Source organism: Vulpes lagopus, chromosome 5 (assembly GCF_018345385.1).
Source record: "Vulpes lagopus strain Blue_001 chromosome 5, ASM1834538v1, whole genome shotgun sequence".
NCBI classification, from domain to species: domain Eukaryota; kingdom Metazoa; phylum Chordata; class Mammalia; order Carnivora; family Canidae; genus Vulpes; species Vulpes lagopus.
Genome location: NC_054828.1, coordinates 84,698,988 through 84,717,120, shown reverse-complemented (window position 1 = coordinate 84,717,120; position 18,133 = coordinate 84,698,988). Strand labels below are relative to the sequence as shown.

At 38.6% G+C, this 18,133-nt stretch overlaps 1 protein-coding gene across 1 annotated transcript; it reads left to right on the top strand.

Moving 5' to 3' along the window:
* On the top strand, window positions 1-16,554 carry DUSP11 (dual specificity phosphatase 11). Its single transcript, XM_041757447.1, has 9 exons — window positions 1-216; window positions 1,616-1,691; window positions 6,270-6,401; window positions 8,167-8,290; window positions 12,003-12,063; window positions 14,097-14,143; window positions 14,413-14,488; window positions 14,716-14,901; window positions 16,081-16,554. Exons 1-9 carry the CDS (start codon window positions 116-118, stop codon window positions 16,274-16,276), a joined length of 999 nt encoding a protein of 332 aa, XP_041613381.1. The 5' UTR covers window positions 1-115; the 3' UTR covers window positions 16,277-16,554.
* The last annotated feature ends 1,579 nt before the right edge of the window (window positions 16,555-18,133 follow it).

The following is an 18,133-nucleotide window of genomic DNA, read 5'->3' as shown; positions in this document are numbered from 1 at the left end:
ACGGCGTGGGTGGTGCTTCTGCGCTGCCGCCCTGGGATTTTGTTTTGGCACGGAGGACGCTGGCCTGGCGGCTTTGTGGCTCTTGCCGTTGGGTGGGCGGCATCTTGGGGCCCAGATGAGCCAGTGGCATCATGCCCGCGGCGGCTGGGGCCAGGGGCACGTGTTCTCTGGGCGTCGCTCAGCCAAGAAGAAGCGCGGAAACCACGTCCCGGAAAGGTAATCCGCCTTGGCCCCAGGGCGTGGCCCTCCTGCTCTGAGCTTCTGGGCCTGGGCTCCGTCCCTTATGGTCTCTACCTGCGCTGGGCCCCGCCGCGCGCCTGGCCCGTCCGCCCGAGCTGGGAGGCACTGATGCTCCCGCTGCTCCGCCCGTAATATCTGATCATCTGTGAGGTTCTGATTTCTTCCCATTTTGTTAAAAGCGAGGCTCTGGCCATTGCTTCTCTGGTAAAATGCAGAGGGACGGCTTTTTAAAGATGGGCTGCCAGTATTGGGGACACCCCTTAATTATCAAATTGGAGTCACCCTGAGTTCCTCGAGCTGTTCTTTTGGCACAGCAAATATGACTAATAAGTCGAGTTCGAGTGAGAAAACTCACCAGGACATCCGAACTTTCCACCGTAAAACTTGATTTCTATTTTTTCCAGGAATCACAGAGGGCATACTGTTGCTTCCTCACACGTCTCATTTGAGCTAACTTCTTCTGTAGAAATAATTTTGACACCTTACTCATGCGTGCAGCGAACTCTTTTCTTATTTCTTGAGACCTTCCTTTCCTCCCATCTCCTGCATCACGTCCCCTTCATTTTATTTCCTGGATATCATTAAACTGTCAACTACTCTATGTTAGAATTTGCCTGATCTGTTGCGGTTAGGTGCTAACTAGTGTACATATATCAACTCTTATTTCCTTCCAATCCATTTTCCACACAAGTCCTTTTAATAGACTAGTTCGAATGTTGCTCATAAATATATACCAAAAACATTCTCTTAAGAATACAAACTCTTTGCCATGGTCTTTAAGACTCTGCATATTCAAGACTCCTCTCTTCTCCAGCCCCACACTGTGTCATTTTTGTCCTCACTTTCTGTGCTTCAGCTATACCGAATTAACCTTAACTAACTCATCCTACAGATGTCAGCTCAAATAGGACTTTTCACTGTGACTCCTAACATTCCTAAGTGAAGTTCACAGTCCCTTTTCTATCAGGTTTTCTTTTAAAATATGAACTTGAAGTTCTCTGTTGATTGAATTTGATGGCATCAGTTGTATAAGAACTAAAACTGAAGTGAAAAGAATTAAATTTAAATTATTTCAGTCAAAAGGTATGTGTTAATGACGTCTTAGTATTCAGGGTTGGTCTAGGTTTTATCAGGGATAGAAAAGTACTGGCCAACCCTGGTTTTAGATCTGCCTTATTTGTTGAGACCTTTGTACTGTTGCCTTGTATCTAGGAAGTATAAGTTGTTGCTAGGGGTTGAGTAAGTAGTGGAACAGCAGAATTCAAAGGGAAGAGGGGACCTACTGTGTGGGCTATGGTTTCCATTTACAAGGAGCCTTCATTCTATGCAGGGAGATAGGCTAACATAAAATTTGGCTAACAAATTGTATTAATAGGTGGAAAGACTACCTCCCAATTGGACAACGGATGCCTGGGACTCGTTTCATTGCTTTCAAAGTTCCTTTGAAAAAGGTGAGCAAAAGTTAATTTATATTTCACAAATCTGAATTCATGATGTCAAATACTGGTGCTTGGCCATGTCCCACTCCACTCCCCCCTTCTCTTTTTGTTTTGTTTTGTTTTTGTTTTTGTTTTTATTTTTCCAGTCATCTCTGTAGTCCGTGTGGGGCTTAAACTCATGACCCCAAGATCAAGAGTCCCATGCTTAGGGTTGCCTGGGTGGCTCAGTTAGTTAAGTGTCTGACTTGATCTCGGCATTAAAAAAAAAAAAAAAAAGTCACATGTTCTATCAACTGAGCCAGCTAGGCACCTCTTCATATCCACCCCCCCTTTTTTTTTAATGAATTTTTTTTTAAGATTTTATTTATTTATTCATGAGAGACACAGAGAGAAAGAGAGAGGCAGCGACACAGGGAGAGGGAGAAGCAGGCTCCATGCAGGGAGCCCGATGTGGGACTCGATCCTGGGTCTCCAGGATCACACCCTGGGCTGAAGGCTACGCTAAACCGCTGAGCCACCCAGGCTGCCCCATATTCCCTTTTTAATAACAAATACTTTGTTATATCCCTTTTACTATTCTGAAATAAAATTCATAGATAAGTACGACTTCCATACTTAATTTTAGAGAAAAATCAATATAATGCTGAAACTATAATACAAACAATGAATAAAAGTAACTTGTAATAAGGTAATATGTATTAATTTCAATATGTAAATATTTGGGCATAACTATATTAGAAATAAAGTAGGCAGTTACTTGCACCATGAATATAAAAACTGCAGATGCAAATTGAGCCAGATGGGTTTTCCTGCCTTACTGGCAGGACTTTCCATGATAGTGAACAGCTCTTAGTAGATTTTCAAATAAAACAAAGTACAGTCTTTACTTGATTGATAATGTGATTAATGCCTTGGAAAATTCAACGTACTTTATTTTTTTTTTAAATTTTTTTATTTATTTATGATAGGCACACAGTGAGAGAGAGAGGCAGAGACACAGGCAGAGGGAGAAGCAGGCTCCATGCACCGGGAGCCCGACGTGGGATTCGATCCCGGGTCTCCAGGATCGCGCCCTGGGCCAAAGGCAGGCGCCAAACCGCTGAGCCACCCAGGGATCCCTCAACGTACTTTAAAACTATACAAAAAAACTTTCGAGTTTATTTGTGGAGTTGGTTTGAAGGCTTAGATAATTAAGAGTTTTTCACCCGTGTGAGTGTTGAATAGGATATTAAAAAATCATTAGGCTTCTCTGTGTGGCCTCCATAGGAGGATACATCATGAGGCACCATTGGCCGTGCAGGCTGGTGACAGGAGTGCCTGTGGCCCAGTCGCTGGGCTCTTCAAGGTGCAGCAGAACCTATGAGGTGAAGATGAGTCAACATCGTTCTGATGTTTTCCAAAAACGTCTTCAAGGATGGCTGTGATAAAACCACAAGGAACACAATTGCATGTAATGAGCATTTAGGTAGCTGCAGGTGAATGTTCAAGTCTATAATTAAGGTGGTTAAAAATTCTTAATTGCCTCAAAGGCTTGCAATTGAAATGAAAAATAAAGAATTGGTCAAGAAGACATGAAATGAAGCAGATGATGAAAATGTGAGACACAATAGTAGGACTGTTAGGCATTTGGCAAGATTTTAAGCATCCATGAACTCCATTCACTAAATGCTAATAAGACCCCTTCACTCCCATCATCATAACCAAAAAACACCCAAAAATCCAAACCTAAAGACTCAGTGCCCTGGATTAGTAAGTCAGGATTTCAGCTTGGAAATTCTAAAAATTGTGTTTTTGTTTGAACTAAGAAAGGAATAAGTGGGGAAAGCATTTGGCCAATATTAAAAAAAAAAAAGTGAGAAAAGGGACACCTGGCTGGCTCAGTGGTTGAGTATCTGCTTTCATCTCAGGGCGTGATCCCAGAGTCCTGGGATAGAGTCCTGCATTGGGCTCCCTGTGGAGAGCCTGCTTCCCCCCCTGCCTATATCTCTGCCTCTCTCTCTCTGTCTTTCATGAATAAATAAATAAAATCTTAAAAAAAAAAAAAAAGACTCATATCTCATTAAACTGCCCAGCATAAAATGGATTGGTATCTCGAGAAGCACACTTTGGGTGTATTGGGAATTTATTTGTTACTCCTAGGTCAGAGTTCCTTTTTCATCTCTTATGTCAGTTCTTCTGCATCTTTGGATTTAAAAACTCATCTTTTTATAAAGGTAACTATATGGTTCTTATTCACATCCATCAACATCAAACATGGTGGTGTTGAATAAGTAGAATAGTGTTGAATAGTGTTTGGCCTATAATAAATATTAACAGATATTTGTGGAATGGACACCCCATTTGCGGTTACTGTGAGTTATCTCCTGTATTTCTTTTCTCTGTAAAATTGTCCTAATTCCCTAACTCCCTATTTCTGGCCTCTGAAAGTGGATTCCTGAGGTTCCACCAGGGTCCCTGCTTAGCCTCTTGCCTAAAAGTACATCAGCAAGATTGAAAAATAGGAAGACTCTTTAGTTTTCCTTCCTCCACGCAGCCACAAATCTTTCCTGTATGATGCCGTGATAAAAAGCCTCCTCCTAGCTCTATATACTCGGGTTATCTGTATTTACCATTGGCATTATTTAGGCACTGTAAAGGGGACTACAGAGCTGCATAACCACCCCAGTGCAGTTCCTATTCATGCTTAGAGTTAACATGTGACATTGACTTCCTGTGTGTTTTATGGAAGTCACCCAAAGAAAAGCAACCCCAGTACTTGACAGTCACTTCTCATGCACATTGGAATATAAAATAGCATAGGTTAAGTGTCACATAAGTGCTATGGCAAGAAATACCCAGGAATTCAAAGGAGGGGGAAATGATAACAGACAGGAAGGCTTCCTAAAGGGTTTGTGACTTGAATTAGTTATTTAAAGTTGTTCACATGGCTAGAGATGATATTTGATCCATCAGCTCCAAGTCTGCAAGAAGCTTACTAGAGAGAGTGTATACCTTGTAATTCATTTACTCCTCAAAGCTCTCATATGTGGAAGACTCAACATCATCAATCTCTTATATCTTCCTAAGTTAATATATTACAAATATAACATCATCTCAAATAGACTGATTCTAAAATTCATAGAGAAAAATAAACCTAAATAGCCAGGAAAATTCTGAAAAAGAAGAATAAAGGTGGAGGGGGATCACGTAGCCCTGCCAGATACTAAGCCTATATTAAAAGTGTTGCTAGAGGGATCCCTGGGTGGCGCAGCGGTTTAGTGCCTGCCTTTGGCCCAGGGCGCGATCCTGGAGACCCGGGATCGAATCCCACGTCAGCCTCCCGGTGCATGGAGCCTGCTTCTCCCTCTGTCTGTGTCTCTGCCTCTCTCTCTCTCTCTGTGACTATCATAAATAAAAATTAAAAAAAAAAAATAAAAGTGTTGCTAGAGCACGGGATTTTTAGGGCAATGAAACTATTCTGTATAATACCATAAGAGTAAATATATGTCATTATACATTGGTCAAAACCCATAGAATGTACAATACAAAGTGATCTGTAACATAAACTGTGGACTTTGAAAATGATGTATCAGTGCTGGTTCATTGATTCTAACAAATGGACCACAGTGGCGTGGAATGTTGATGGAGGAAAATGAGGGGGATGGGCTAAAAAGAGAGGGTATAAGGGGAAACGCTGCTTTCTGTTCGGTTTTGTTTTGAACCTAGAACTGCTCTAAAAACTAGTCTGTTAATTTTTTTTTAAAGTGTGTTGCTGGCATTTGAATAACCTAACAGATCAATGAGCGGAGTATATAAAGAAGCCAAATATGTAAAGGAATGTTTAGCAATAAAAGCCACCCTTCATATATATATGTATTTAAGAAGTATTTAGAAGTACCTATTTATAGGCGTCCCGCGTGGAGCTGGAGATACAGTGGTAGACAGGACTGATACGGTCCCTGCATTCTGGGACTTAGAGTCTGGTTAGGAGATGAACATAACACAAACATAGAAATAAATGCATAGGGATCCCTGGGTGGCGCAGCGGTTTGGCGCCTGCCTTTGGCCCAGGGCGCGATCCTGGAGACCCGGGATCGAATCCCACGTCGGGCTCCCGGTGCATGGAGCCTGCTTCTCCCTCTGCCTGTGTCTCTGCCTCTCTCTCTCTCTCTGTGACTATCATAAATAAATAAAAAAAAAAAAATTAAAAAAAAAAGAAAGAAAGAAATGCATAGAAGTGAGCTTATTTTCTTCCTTCTCATCTCTAGAAGAAAGGATTGTAACATAACTTGTAAATTTCCAGCAGAGGGGAAACTTTCCTTTGAATCTCCTTGTGTGTTGGCATCACAAGGCTTGAATAAATGGCTTTTTTTTTTTAAATATTTTTTTTAATTTTTATTTATTTATGATAGTCACAGAGAGATAGAGAGAGGCAGAGACACAGGCAGAGGGAGAAGCAGGCTCCATGCACCGGGAGCCCGACGTGGGACTCGATCCCGGGTCTCCAGGATCGCGCCCTGGGCCAAAGGCAGGCGCCAAACCGCTGCGCCACCCAGGGATCCCGAATAAATGGCTTTTAAGCACACACTTGCTCTTATTTCATTCTAACAGAGTTTTGAAAAGAATCTTGCTCCAGAAGAACGTTTTTCACCGTTGGATCTTTTTAACAAAATCCAAAACCAGAATGAAGAACTTGGACTGATTATTGATTTAACTTATACTCACCGCTATTATAAACCAGAGGTAATTGGAACCCTTCACTGAAAAGAACCTACTTACTGATACTATAATAATGTGTAGTATCAGTAGTTATCATCATATGCTAAGGCTTTTTTCCATGGGTAATAGTTCAAAAAGGGAACTTAGTGGTTTCCTTAAGTACCTATTTCTTTTTTTTTTTTTTAAGTACCTATTTTTAATTAGTATGTCAAAATGAGGTTAAAGAATGAATTAAAATGTAATATTGGGCAGTTGGCTCTGTATGTGCTAAAGAAGTTCTGTAAGCTTCCATGTTCCATATTTTGAAAATAAACTTTCAGTAAGAATAGTAGCAGCCTAAAAGGAACGAAATGAATATCCATTATGTCTTTAGCACTTATTTTAAGCAGTTGCCTGAGCATGTGAGCATCATGGTAAAAGACAGCTGTACTTTAAACCTAATGCTTTTCTTTTCCCAGTATATAATCTGTTGGCCCATGTGGCCTCTCAGTGGGAGGGAATTATCCTTCTGGCCAATTTCGTTTTCTTGGACAACAAATAATACCTAATGTTTATTAATATTTGTAAAGCAGTTTGCTATTTAAAAACTAATTTTCCCTGCATTAACTTAATTAATGCAACAGTCCTTTACTGATGAAGTACTAGTAGTACTGCTATCTCCTGCTGAGTGCTTACTCTGCGCTAGACTCAGAGGATAGATGATTACAGTTGCAAATTTTATAGATGATAAAACTAAGTCTCAAAAAGAGAATTGACACTTGAACTCAGTTATTCCTCTTGTTTTAGTTTATTGTGGTCAAATGTACATAAATAATTATCTTAACCATTTGTAAGTGTACAGTTCTGTGGCATTAAATACGTCCACATTGATTGTTGCATAACCATTATCATCTATAACCGAAACTTTCTCATCATTCTAAACAAAAACAACATTCATTAAACAAATAATCTTACTTCCTCTCCCTGCCACGGTAGCCTCTATGCCAGTTTCTATCTTTGTGAATTTGACTGTTCTAGGTACTTCATTTAAGTGGAATCATAGAATATTTGTCCTTCTGTGTTGGACTTACTTCACTAACTACTGTTATCAGGATTCATCCATGTAACAAAATGTCATTTCTTTTTATGCCTAAGTAATATTCCATTGTGTGTATATTCCATATTTTGTTTATCCATTCACCTTTGATGGACACTTGAGTTGTTTCCACCTTTTGGCTACTATGAACAATGCTGCTCTGAACATTGGTGTACCAATATTGGGTCAGATCCCTGCTTTTAGCTCTTTTAAATGTATAGGTAGGAGTGGAGTTACTGGGTCATATGATAGTTCTATGTTTAGAAACCTTTGAGAAACCATCAAACAATTATCACACATTTTAAATATACACAGAGGTAGACATAATACTGTGGGTAATCATTGTACACCCATGAACTTATCCAACTTTAATCTTTATTAATTGACAGCTCTTGTGTTTCATCTCTATACTTACTGGCTTCACCCCATTCCATATTATTTTGATATTTATTTCCCATATATCATATAATTTCACCTGTACTTTCTTGGTATATATATTTAAAATATAGGACTTTTATTTTTTACTATAATTATATAACATTAAATATCCAGTCAGTGGTCAAATTTCAATTGTCTTCTAAATGTGTTAGAAAATGTTTTTTAAGAGTTGAATTAAATCCAGATAAGATCCATACTTTGCCATTGATTATTAGGTCTCTGAATTCTTTCCTTACAAATGAAATAATAACACATTTTCATGGTTTTGCCTTATAGGACTTACCAGAAACTATTCCTCACTTAAAAATTTATACAATTGGGCATCAGGTGCCTGATGATGACACTATTTTTAAATTCAAATGTGCTGTTAATGAGTTTTTAAAAGAAAATACAGACAATGGTGAGTTTATTGTTGTTTTCTTTCCTCTTACCTGAACTTCGGTGTGCATTTGAATGGGGTTGGGATTTTTAGTATTTTTAATAGTTTTAGCAATTAGGCCTATTGTGTTTGATAATATTAAGGTAGAAATGTCAGATGGTGCAGATAGAGTAAGGTGTTTTTCCTTTTATGGTCACAAACAATTTAGTTTAAAAAGTGGTTTTAATGAGAAGTATGAACTAGCCTCCTCATCTATTTTTATTTATTTTTAAGGATTTTTATTTATTTATTCATGAGAAACACAGACAAAGAGAAGCAGAGACATAGGCAGAGGGAGAAGCAGGTTCCATGCAGTGAACCTGATGTGGGACTCAATCCCGGGACTACAGGATCATGCCCTGAGCCGAAGGCAGATGCTCAACCACCAGGCTATCCAGGCGTCCCATCCTCATATCTTTTTAAAGATATTTGGGAAATATATAATAAAAACTTTTTTTGTCTTATTTATTGGTTCAGAGGTGAGAGGTAGGGGAAAAGGTTAAGGATGTCAGGGTTTTGGGTCAAAGGATATGGAAAGCAAGGCTTGTGTGACCTTCTGCTGAGAAAACAAGAAAAAAAGATCTCAAGGTCTTAGCATATATAAAAGAGACAATAAAAGGAAAAGGTTTGGAGACAGAGCCCTAGAAGCAGAGCAAACCAAGGTGCAGCAGTGGAGTGGCCTCCTCATCATGTGCATTTAAGATATTCCTGCTGTTTTCCATTTTGGATACAAATGCAGAAGGACACTACCAACTGTCATTCAGACATAAAGGACTTTAAAAAGCTCTCATTTCTTGTTCCTGCTTTAAGATCTACCACTCTGTGGGAAATAGATCTTACTAAGCTATTAGCTTCTGAATTTTAAGAATCCACTTACCTATTTCTGGCATCTGGCTATCAGAAAGAATCTGGTATTTGCTATATTTTAAGATTAAGGAATCTTTTGTCTTTGGAAAGCCACTGACCTACAGAACCAAATGTTCATTTTGTTCTCTTCCTAAATTTAGCTTGAGGAGTGTATACTGTGTTAAATAGAGAGCATATATTCCATATACACACACACACAAACAGGGATTAGAGGAGAAAAAATAGAGATGGAGGTGGGAAGATAGGGGATGGGAGGTGAGAGAGAAAAAGACAGGAATTTTAAGATAAATTTTCAAACTATAACATGGTTGCCTAATGCAGACACTAGCTCTTAAATATCTTAAGCCCTATTCCCTGATCTTCCCTCTACTTTAACTTTAAAACTTAAGAGGCTTGGCTTTGCTTCTGACAAACACGTCATCCATGGACAGGGTAAATTATTTGATTTGTATTAATTTGTCTCAGAAACGTTACCTCGTAAGATATTAGGGTGCAGCTGCCAGCCTTCTCACTGCTTCTAGGCTCCTCTGTGTGCAGCTGCCCTACAGTATTCCATCTGTTCTGTGAGGGCTAGAAGATTCATATGAGTGCACATGAGCAGGTCTGTAAATCTTGTTTGTTCCCATGTTCTACCGTATTGAGCTCTCCTGGTAGTCCTGGGACCTTGCTTATGATCCACTTTGGCTACCTCTGCTCTAAGCCCCTCCCACATTCCAGGCTCCCTGATGAAGAGGGTGATGCTCTACTGTCCACTCCTTAGAACTGCTAGAAACTCAGAAAATACGTTGATTCAATAAATGCTGAGAGGCTTTTGGACTTGGTAGAGCTCAGGGATACAGGGTGAAAGCAGTCTCTATTCCTTAGAAACCTACAGTTACCCAGGAAGATAAATGTGTGCTAACTCTAAGATAGTGGCCTAATTAGAATAAAAGAACTAGGTGCAACAGGAACATGAAGGAGAGGTTGAGGGAAGCCTGCCTGGGGAGACAGCATTTGAGCTGGGCAGTGGAGAAGAGAATTTTGCCAGAATGAGAAAGAGAATGTCTGAGTTTCGGGAATAAGTACAAGAGGTACAGGGCTTGAACTTGTACCAGGGAGCAGAAGCCTCTGATGTGACTAGAGGGTAGTATGAAAGGGCGTAGAATTCATATGTTCATTTTCAACAAGCATTTAAAGGTCACTTTTTAAGTTAAAGGCAATGTTCTAGGAAGCAGGAACAGAAGTAAGTTCTTGCCCTTTTATACTTTGCATCCTGGTGGAGGAGAGGAATGAATAAGTAACTATATGAAATGTCAGATGGTCATACATGCTTTGGGGAGTAATAAAGAGGATTCAGAAGTGAGGGGACATATGGGGTAATCAGGGAAGGCCTCTCTATTAAGATGTCATTTGAGTAGAGCCTTAAAAGAAGTGATGAACCATTGGATATCTGCAGAGTTTGGGGGACAGAGTGTTCAAAGGAGAGGGAATAGTAGGTGCAAAGCCTGTGAGGCATGACTATGCTTGGCGTGTTTGAGGAATAGTAAGGAGGCTAGTGTAGCCAGAGTGGAGAATTTATGTGAGATCAGAGCAGTAGAAAATGGGATCTGAGAGGTTGGCAGGGGCAGGAGGTAGATCATGGAGGTCCCTGTAAATCCTAGTTTGAGTTGTTGTGGACATACAGTTCAGTTGGAGAAATTGATGATACCGTTTATAAAGAGTTCTAAGTGCTGTGCTAATAGTTTGGGCTCTATTCTATGCTAAATGAAGATTTTTAAGGGAGCAACCCTGCAAGTGCTTTCCTACCAGACACCATCTAGTTACAGACATACATTTTGCAAAGATCAACTACATGTGATTGTTTTTAATTTCTCACATAATTTTTTTAAGGGATGGATTAAGAAATACTATGGCACAGTTGGAAAAATTTTAAACTTCAAGAATGAAGTCTTTGTTCTGTTGGCCTGCTGTGCAGCTTGGGCTTATATCTCCAATTCTCACTTTTTCATCATAAAATATGAATAGCACTGCTTACCCGAGTGCTTCACGGGCACATAGACTCTGGTTTGTGTGGGGAGCACCAAGTGAGAGAAGGAATGGAAGTGCTGAGGGAACTCATGAGTCCCATAGAAACTGTTCTCTTTCATATTTAGTATCCAAAGTAAAGGCATTCAATTTGTTTTACTCAAAAACAAGTTTCATTCTTCAAGCCTGTTTTTTTTTGGCTTCCATTTTCTATAAATCAGTTACCAATGGGCATTCTGTATGAAGAAGCTGGGTTTGTCTCAGTGGCATTTTAGCTGTTAGTAACTGACCAGGCTTTCTCCAGTTTACACAATTGCATCTAATAGGGGCTATGCAGAATTTCTCAGAGGTGGTGAATTTCGACTTTATGTTAGATAATTCTTTATATAGTATGTTCTTTCTTTCTTTCTTTCTTTCTTTCTTTTTCTTTCTTTCTTTCTTTCTTTCTTTCTTTTCTTTCTTTCTTTCTTTCCTTTCTTTCTTCTTTCTTAAGATTTTATTTATTTACTCATGAGAGACACACACACACAGAGAGGCAGAGACACAGGCAGAAGGAAAAGCAGGCTCCACGCAGGGAGCCCAACGTGGGACTTGATCCCGGGTCTCCAGGATCATGCCCTGGGCTGAAGGTGGCGCTAAACTGCTGAGCCACCCGGGCTGCCCCGTATAGTATGTTTCGAAAATATGCACTCCTCACTAGTTATTCCTTTTCAGGGTAGTGGTAGTTTTTGTGGCAACTAATAAATGGTACTCTGAGGAAAATTGTAGAATTTGTTTTTGGCATATCTGCTTCACTTATTTAACTCCGTTTCTTGTTTTTTAGACAAACTTATTGGTGTTCATTGTACCCATGGTTTAAATAGGACTGGCTATCTCATCTGCAGGTGAGTTACCAACCCCAAGAGAAAGATAATGTTTAAGTTGTTTTGTTTTGTTTACAATAGTAGTGTAACCTAGTTGCAAAAAATGGAGTCAGTATTGAAATGTATGAAATAGAAAGCAGTCCCCACCCTGAGATTACCACCATAATAATTTAGTACGTATTTTTTCAGGCTTAAAAAAGCAGACAGATATAATGGTGTGTTATTTAGACATCCTGTTTTATAATTTAATATATGGTGGGCATCTTCCTGTGAAAGTATTTGGAAACCTCATTCTTTTTTAGAAACTGTATTGTTCCTCTGTTTCCTGATAAACATAAAAGTCAGAAGTTTTTCATATTGTAAAACATTGAATTAACATTCTTGTTTGAACAAATTTGAATACATATGCTATTTTCTCAGAAAATTTCACTCAGAATGGATTTCTGAATCAAAGAATTGATGTCATTTTTTTGTGGACTTTGCTACACTGTACTGATTTATATTTGTTCATTCAGAAAATACTTATCAAGAATCTGTTATGTGTAAGCACTGTGCTGGGTGCTAGCAGGAAGACTTCAGAGACTTAACTTGCCCTTTATGAACCCTAACAGTCTACAGAAAGAATAGATGTTCAAGAATCACACAAATGTGTGTAAAATTACAGCTCTGACAACTGCCAAGGAGAGAAGCATGGTACATGAGAGCATATTAAGAGGGAGGATTTGACATGGAGATTTCAGAGTGTTTCTCTGGGGATGTTTGGGCCGATACCTGAAGGATGATGAGGTATCTGTTAGACACTGGGGAGAGAATTCTGGGCATAAGGAACAGTAAAGACTGATAATAGGAAAAAACAAACTCATTGGAGAAATGAGCCAGGGAGAGTGGGCCATGAGAAGTATGGTGTTAAAGTGGAGCTGAAAAGTTGGGGGGAAAAATGTTGGGGGAGAGGTGCGAGTGCCTGGCTGGCTGATCAGAAGAGCATGTGACTCTTGACCTCAGGGTCATGAGTTTGAGCCTCCTGTTGGGTGTATAGATTACTTTTTTTTTTTTTTTTTTTTTTTTTGAGATTACTTAAAAAGGTTTAAAATGGATTTGGAGGAGCACCTGGCTATCTCAGTCAGAAGGGCATGTGACTCTTGATCTCAGGGTCTTGAGTTTGAGCCCAATGTTGTGCAGAGAGATTACTTAAAAAAAAAAAAAAAAAGTTAAAAGTGGAGCTAGAAGTATGGGGAGGAGTTAGATCATGAGGGTCTGTGTTGAGACTTTATCTTAAGAGTAATTGAAAACCATTGAACTTTTTTTTAAGGGTGAGTTTGTAGAACAAATTTGTATTTTCAAGCCATCATTTTGCTCCTAATTGGAGAATATACTGCAGGGGAGGAAAGAGTAGAAGCAAGGAGATAAATTAGGCTTTTGTAGAAATCAAGGCATGATGGTAACTCGGACCAAGGTGTGATCATTTGGGTAGAAAGATATGAACATATTCTAGAGGTGCTTGTTGTTAGGACTTGGTGGTGGGTTGAAGATCAGGGTGAGGGAGAAATGGCTGGTGGTAGTGGTGACTCCTAAGTTTCTAGCCCATACAGTTGGTTAGATAGTGTTGTTTAGATTTGATGTTAATATTTTTCCCAATTTCTCTTTTGCTATTTGTTGGTTCCTGGTAAATATTCTGCCAAATTAAGTAAGTCTCCTATTTCTAGTATAAAAACCACTTAGATCAAAAATGACTGTTATATTTTATTGGATACCTTTTTAATGTCTTCCAGTTTGGTCCTGTATTTTCTTCTCTTTAGTTTATTAACTAAATTGTTGTATTAAGGTAAATAATTGTATTAATAGATGTGCTTAAAGTTGGGTCTTCGTTGCATCCTTGGAATAAAAGCCTATTTATGGTCATGGTATATCATTCTTTAATAATTGTTGGATTAGATGTGTTGATATTTTCCTAGGATTTTTATACATATATTTGTAAGTAAAATTGGACCTTTTTTGAAAAAAGCTTTATTTTTTTCTTTTCATAATATGTGACATGAATTGTGTTGTTTTGTTAGATATTTGATTGATGTACAAGGCATGAGGCCAGATGATGCAATTGAATGTAAGTATGAGGGTTGTCACTCTTTTTTCCTTTTTATAAAAGTTGAAGGTGGAAATGTAGATGAGTTTCTCAAATTTTGGAGAAAAGAAATGTTTGTAATTCATTTGTTCTGACATAATACAATTTTCCCAAAAGTTTATAAAGGGATGTATTTGGAAAAAGTAAGGTGTAAGGGTCTGAATAATTAGTGGATTTCAGCTTTGATCTGCTTTCTCTGGGAAAGATTTGCTTTTTGTACAGTGATTTCTAACAGTTCACCCACTCTTCAGTATTCAATAGGTGCCGCGGACATTGCTTAGAAAGACAAAACTACATTGAAGACCTTCAGAAAGGTCCCATCAGAAGGTAAGTTGCATTTTATATGTGAGATATGTGGTTAGGGAGATATGTTTTTAGATCCTTTAAGTTGTACCCATCCATTTTTCTTGTAGCTTACTTACTTGGTCGGGGAAACCTAAACAAATGAGGTGGGGAGGATAGAATTATTATTTTCATGGGCCAAAATATTGTTACTAAATTGGCTACAGAATTTGGAAACCAGTAATAAACTGTGTGGAAATGTTCTCTTTGAGGAATTGGGATTCCAGTATATCCAGATCAAGTGGTTTTGAAGATACAACACATATGATGGAACCAGTCCACACCACTATTAAATCTGTTAACCAAGGACATTGGTATAACCTACATCAGACCCAAGGTTACCCAGTACCTTCTCGGCATTTCCACAGCCAGACCCAAGATTTGCAGCAGTCAGTAAGGTATCTCTGCTGTCCCCTTTTCTAGAATTGAAATAGAAATTTATATCATAAGTGATATAAATCTCATGTGGCAAACACATGAGAATGGTGAGAATTGATGTTTTCTAGCTCATCAGTGTCAACCAGGAGGTATCAGTTGCTCCTATTTTGCATTTAGAGCTGGAGAATCAAGTAGAGGATGGGGAATATGTGACTTTTCAGAGGCATTTGGGAAAAGGACTTAGAAAATTTCATTGACTCTAAACCTAGTTTAAGCCAACAATTTGATGTGATTACCACAAAGGATCATTACACAAAGGATGTGTTCTTAGGCTACATTAGTAGTGGTAAAGTTTTCAGATTAAGGAGGGTTGTTATTTATTTATTTATTTATTTATTTATTTATTTATTTATTTATTTTAAATCTTATTTTTTTTTTAAATTTTTTATTTATTTATGATAGTCACAGAGAGAGAGAGAGAGGCAGAGACACAGGCGGAAGGAGAAGCAGGCTCCATGCACCGGGAGCCCGATGTGGGATTCGATCCCGGGTCTCCAGGATCGCGCCCTGGGCCAAAGGCAGGCGCCAAACCGCTGTGCCACCCAGGGATCCCAGGAGGGTTGTTATTTAAAGAGTAAATATAAATTATAGAGAAAGTAGTACAAATCCAGTATGATACATTAAATTTACTGATCTTTTTGGAACAATTAAACTTCAATCTGAATTTTCCAAATTTGTTGCGTGTATAGTTATTACTAGGACTTCTACACTTTATGGCTAATTTATATATGTAATTATTTATAAAGTGAAAGCAGCTTTCTGTTTTTAAAAATGAATACCTTGTTCTGTCTCATGACAACTCTACCAGACTTGGGGAGAAAGTATTTGATTAGAAAAGCGTGGGCATTGATCTCTGTAGGGAAAGGTGGAATGGTTCTCGGGAAGCTACCATGTGCCAAGGTGTCATGGTAGGTTATTTAAATACGTTATCTCAGTTTACCTTGAAAACAACCCGTGAAGATGGAAGGTGTCACTTTCACTTTATAAAGCACTGAGAAATCCAAAGATGAAGCAATTTATCTGCTAAGGTTATACAAGTAGAAAGCAGGAGAACCAGAGTGTCTGTGTATTATTTTATAAAGCTTATTATGTATTTTATTAAAACTAATAATAATTCATTACTTCCTGTTTTCTTTAAGAAAATTTTCACAGAATCAGAATGTTTACCAGAGAGGCCATATCCCTCCTCCTGGTCCCGCTGGAGAGGACTATTCACAAAGGAGGTACTCTTGGAACGTAAAGCCAAATGCCAGTCAAGGAGCCCAGAATGCAATGTGGTATCCTGGCAGTTATTACAGACTGTCCTATCCAACCTATTGTGGGTGGACCGAATGACACAAACCTGTCCTGGAAATCTTCCTGTAGGCAGAGCAGGACTGAAGACAGCTGGAGTGACTTCGTATAAGATCAGGCCAAATGAGGGTTATAATCTATTTTATTGCTCCCTTATGTGTTCATGCTTAAAGAAAAATGACATTGATACTTACCTCTTCGCTGATAAATTTACAGTATTTGCAACAGTAAAGGAAATAATCTGTCATCCAGTCTTAAATTTTTTTTAAGGAAGCTGGTATTGTAGAACTGATAATATAATAAAGAATTTCCCATGTAAATTATTTTTTAAAAATTCTGTTTTCCTTATCTATGTATTTCTTTCTGACTAGATGTGTGATAGGAGTGTATGTATGGAAATTTCTGGTGTTTTTGTCATGTTCTATTATTGATCCAGTCACTAAGGCTATCTTTTTCTCTCCTGACTGTTCAAGATTTCTATTAAAATCTATCTAAGAGACAATCTCCTTAAAATCTAATCACTATTTGAAATTAGTAATTGTATTTTTATGATTAGACGTTTCTTTCTTTGGCAGTCTCTTGTGGGATCTATCTGCTTTCACTGAATTATCAGATATGCCGTCTGACACAGGAATGGATAAACATTTAGGTAATTGTCAGTTGGGCAAGAGAAACTGATCGATAAACCAAAATGCTGCTTAATTTACCTGGCAGGGTAATTGTTATCAATTGGGTAGAACTATTCAGAAAACTTGAAAACTTTTATAGACTACAAAATTTCTTTAATGAACGGAGTAGGAGTAGGACAACATTTAAAACCTGGGATATCTGGAAGACTTGTGGACAAGCATGGCTCTTTGTTTTATTGCTTCTCTGTTGAACATAACCTGCTTGGGATCTTTTTCCACTTGCCTCACAGTAGAAGGGTGCCTTGATCTTGACTTCTCAGTTACCTTTTCTGTAGATATTTGATGAATATTCAGGCAACTTGGCTTCATTTTTTTAAAAAACCTCTGACTTTGAAGATTTGTATCCCAGAATGTCTCATACTGCATGCGATAGGTATTTTCTTTATCCTCTTTTCCACATGAACATGTGGAACTGGACCCTAAGCAGGTGCTCTAGTTCAACCAGTCCCCTGGTCTGTGTCTAGTTAGCTCAGTCAAGTAGCTACCTTTTGTCTGAGGAATGGCTCGTGGTTTTCCTCTGCCTGCCTCATGTAACAGATACAGAAGTTCTTGCTGAAAGGCTGCTCTTGTGGAATTGTCCACCAGCATACACCGTGAAGGCTTACATGGACTAAAATTGGAGCCAGACAACTGGTGAGGCATAAAAGAACAAGCTGGGGTAGGCATGGGAATCCAGCTACTCTGATAGTTTTCGTTGGCAAGCAGATTCTAAGGAGGACATTGCCAGCAGAAGTGCCATCATTATAAGTACTGCTACCTTCAGAAATTGTGACCCTGTTGTCCCCTCTGTCCCTTTCCCATTTCAGTTGTCAACATGGTTTGTTAAAAAACTAGGCTCGTTAAAAACAACCAAGAAACTAGGCTCCTTTTGCTATTTCATATCTCATTTATTCTTCCCCACACTAGAGTTCTGGCTTCTGCTGGCACCATACCGTTAAAGTTCTGGCTAAAGAAACCAGTGACACTCACTCTTTTAAAGGTCTTCAGTAGCCTTTTTAACTTTAAAGTTTTCATTTTTATTTAAAGAACACATGAGTAGTTTAAAATTCAAATAGTTCTACTGAGAGTACAGTAGAAAAGAATAGGTCCCCCCCAATCCTACCCCTGGCTATCACTCTCCAAAGGCAAACACTATTCTTCTTTTCTTTTCTTTTCTTTTCTTTTCTTTTCTTTTCTTTTCTTTTCTTTTCTTTTCTTTTCTTTTCTTTTC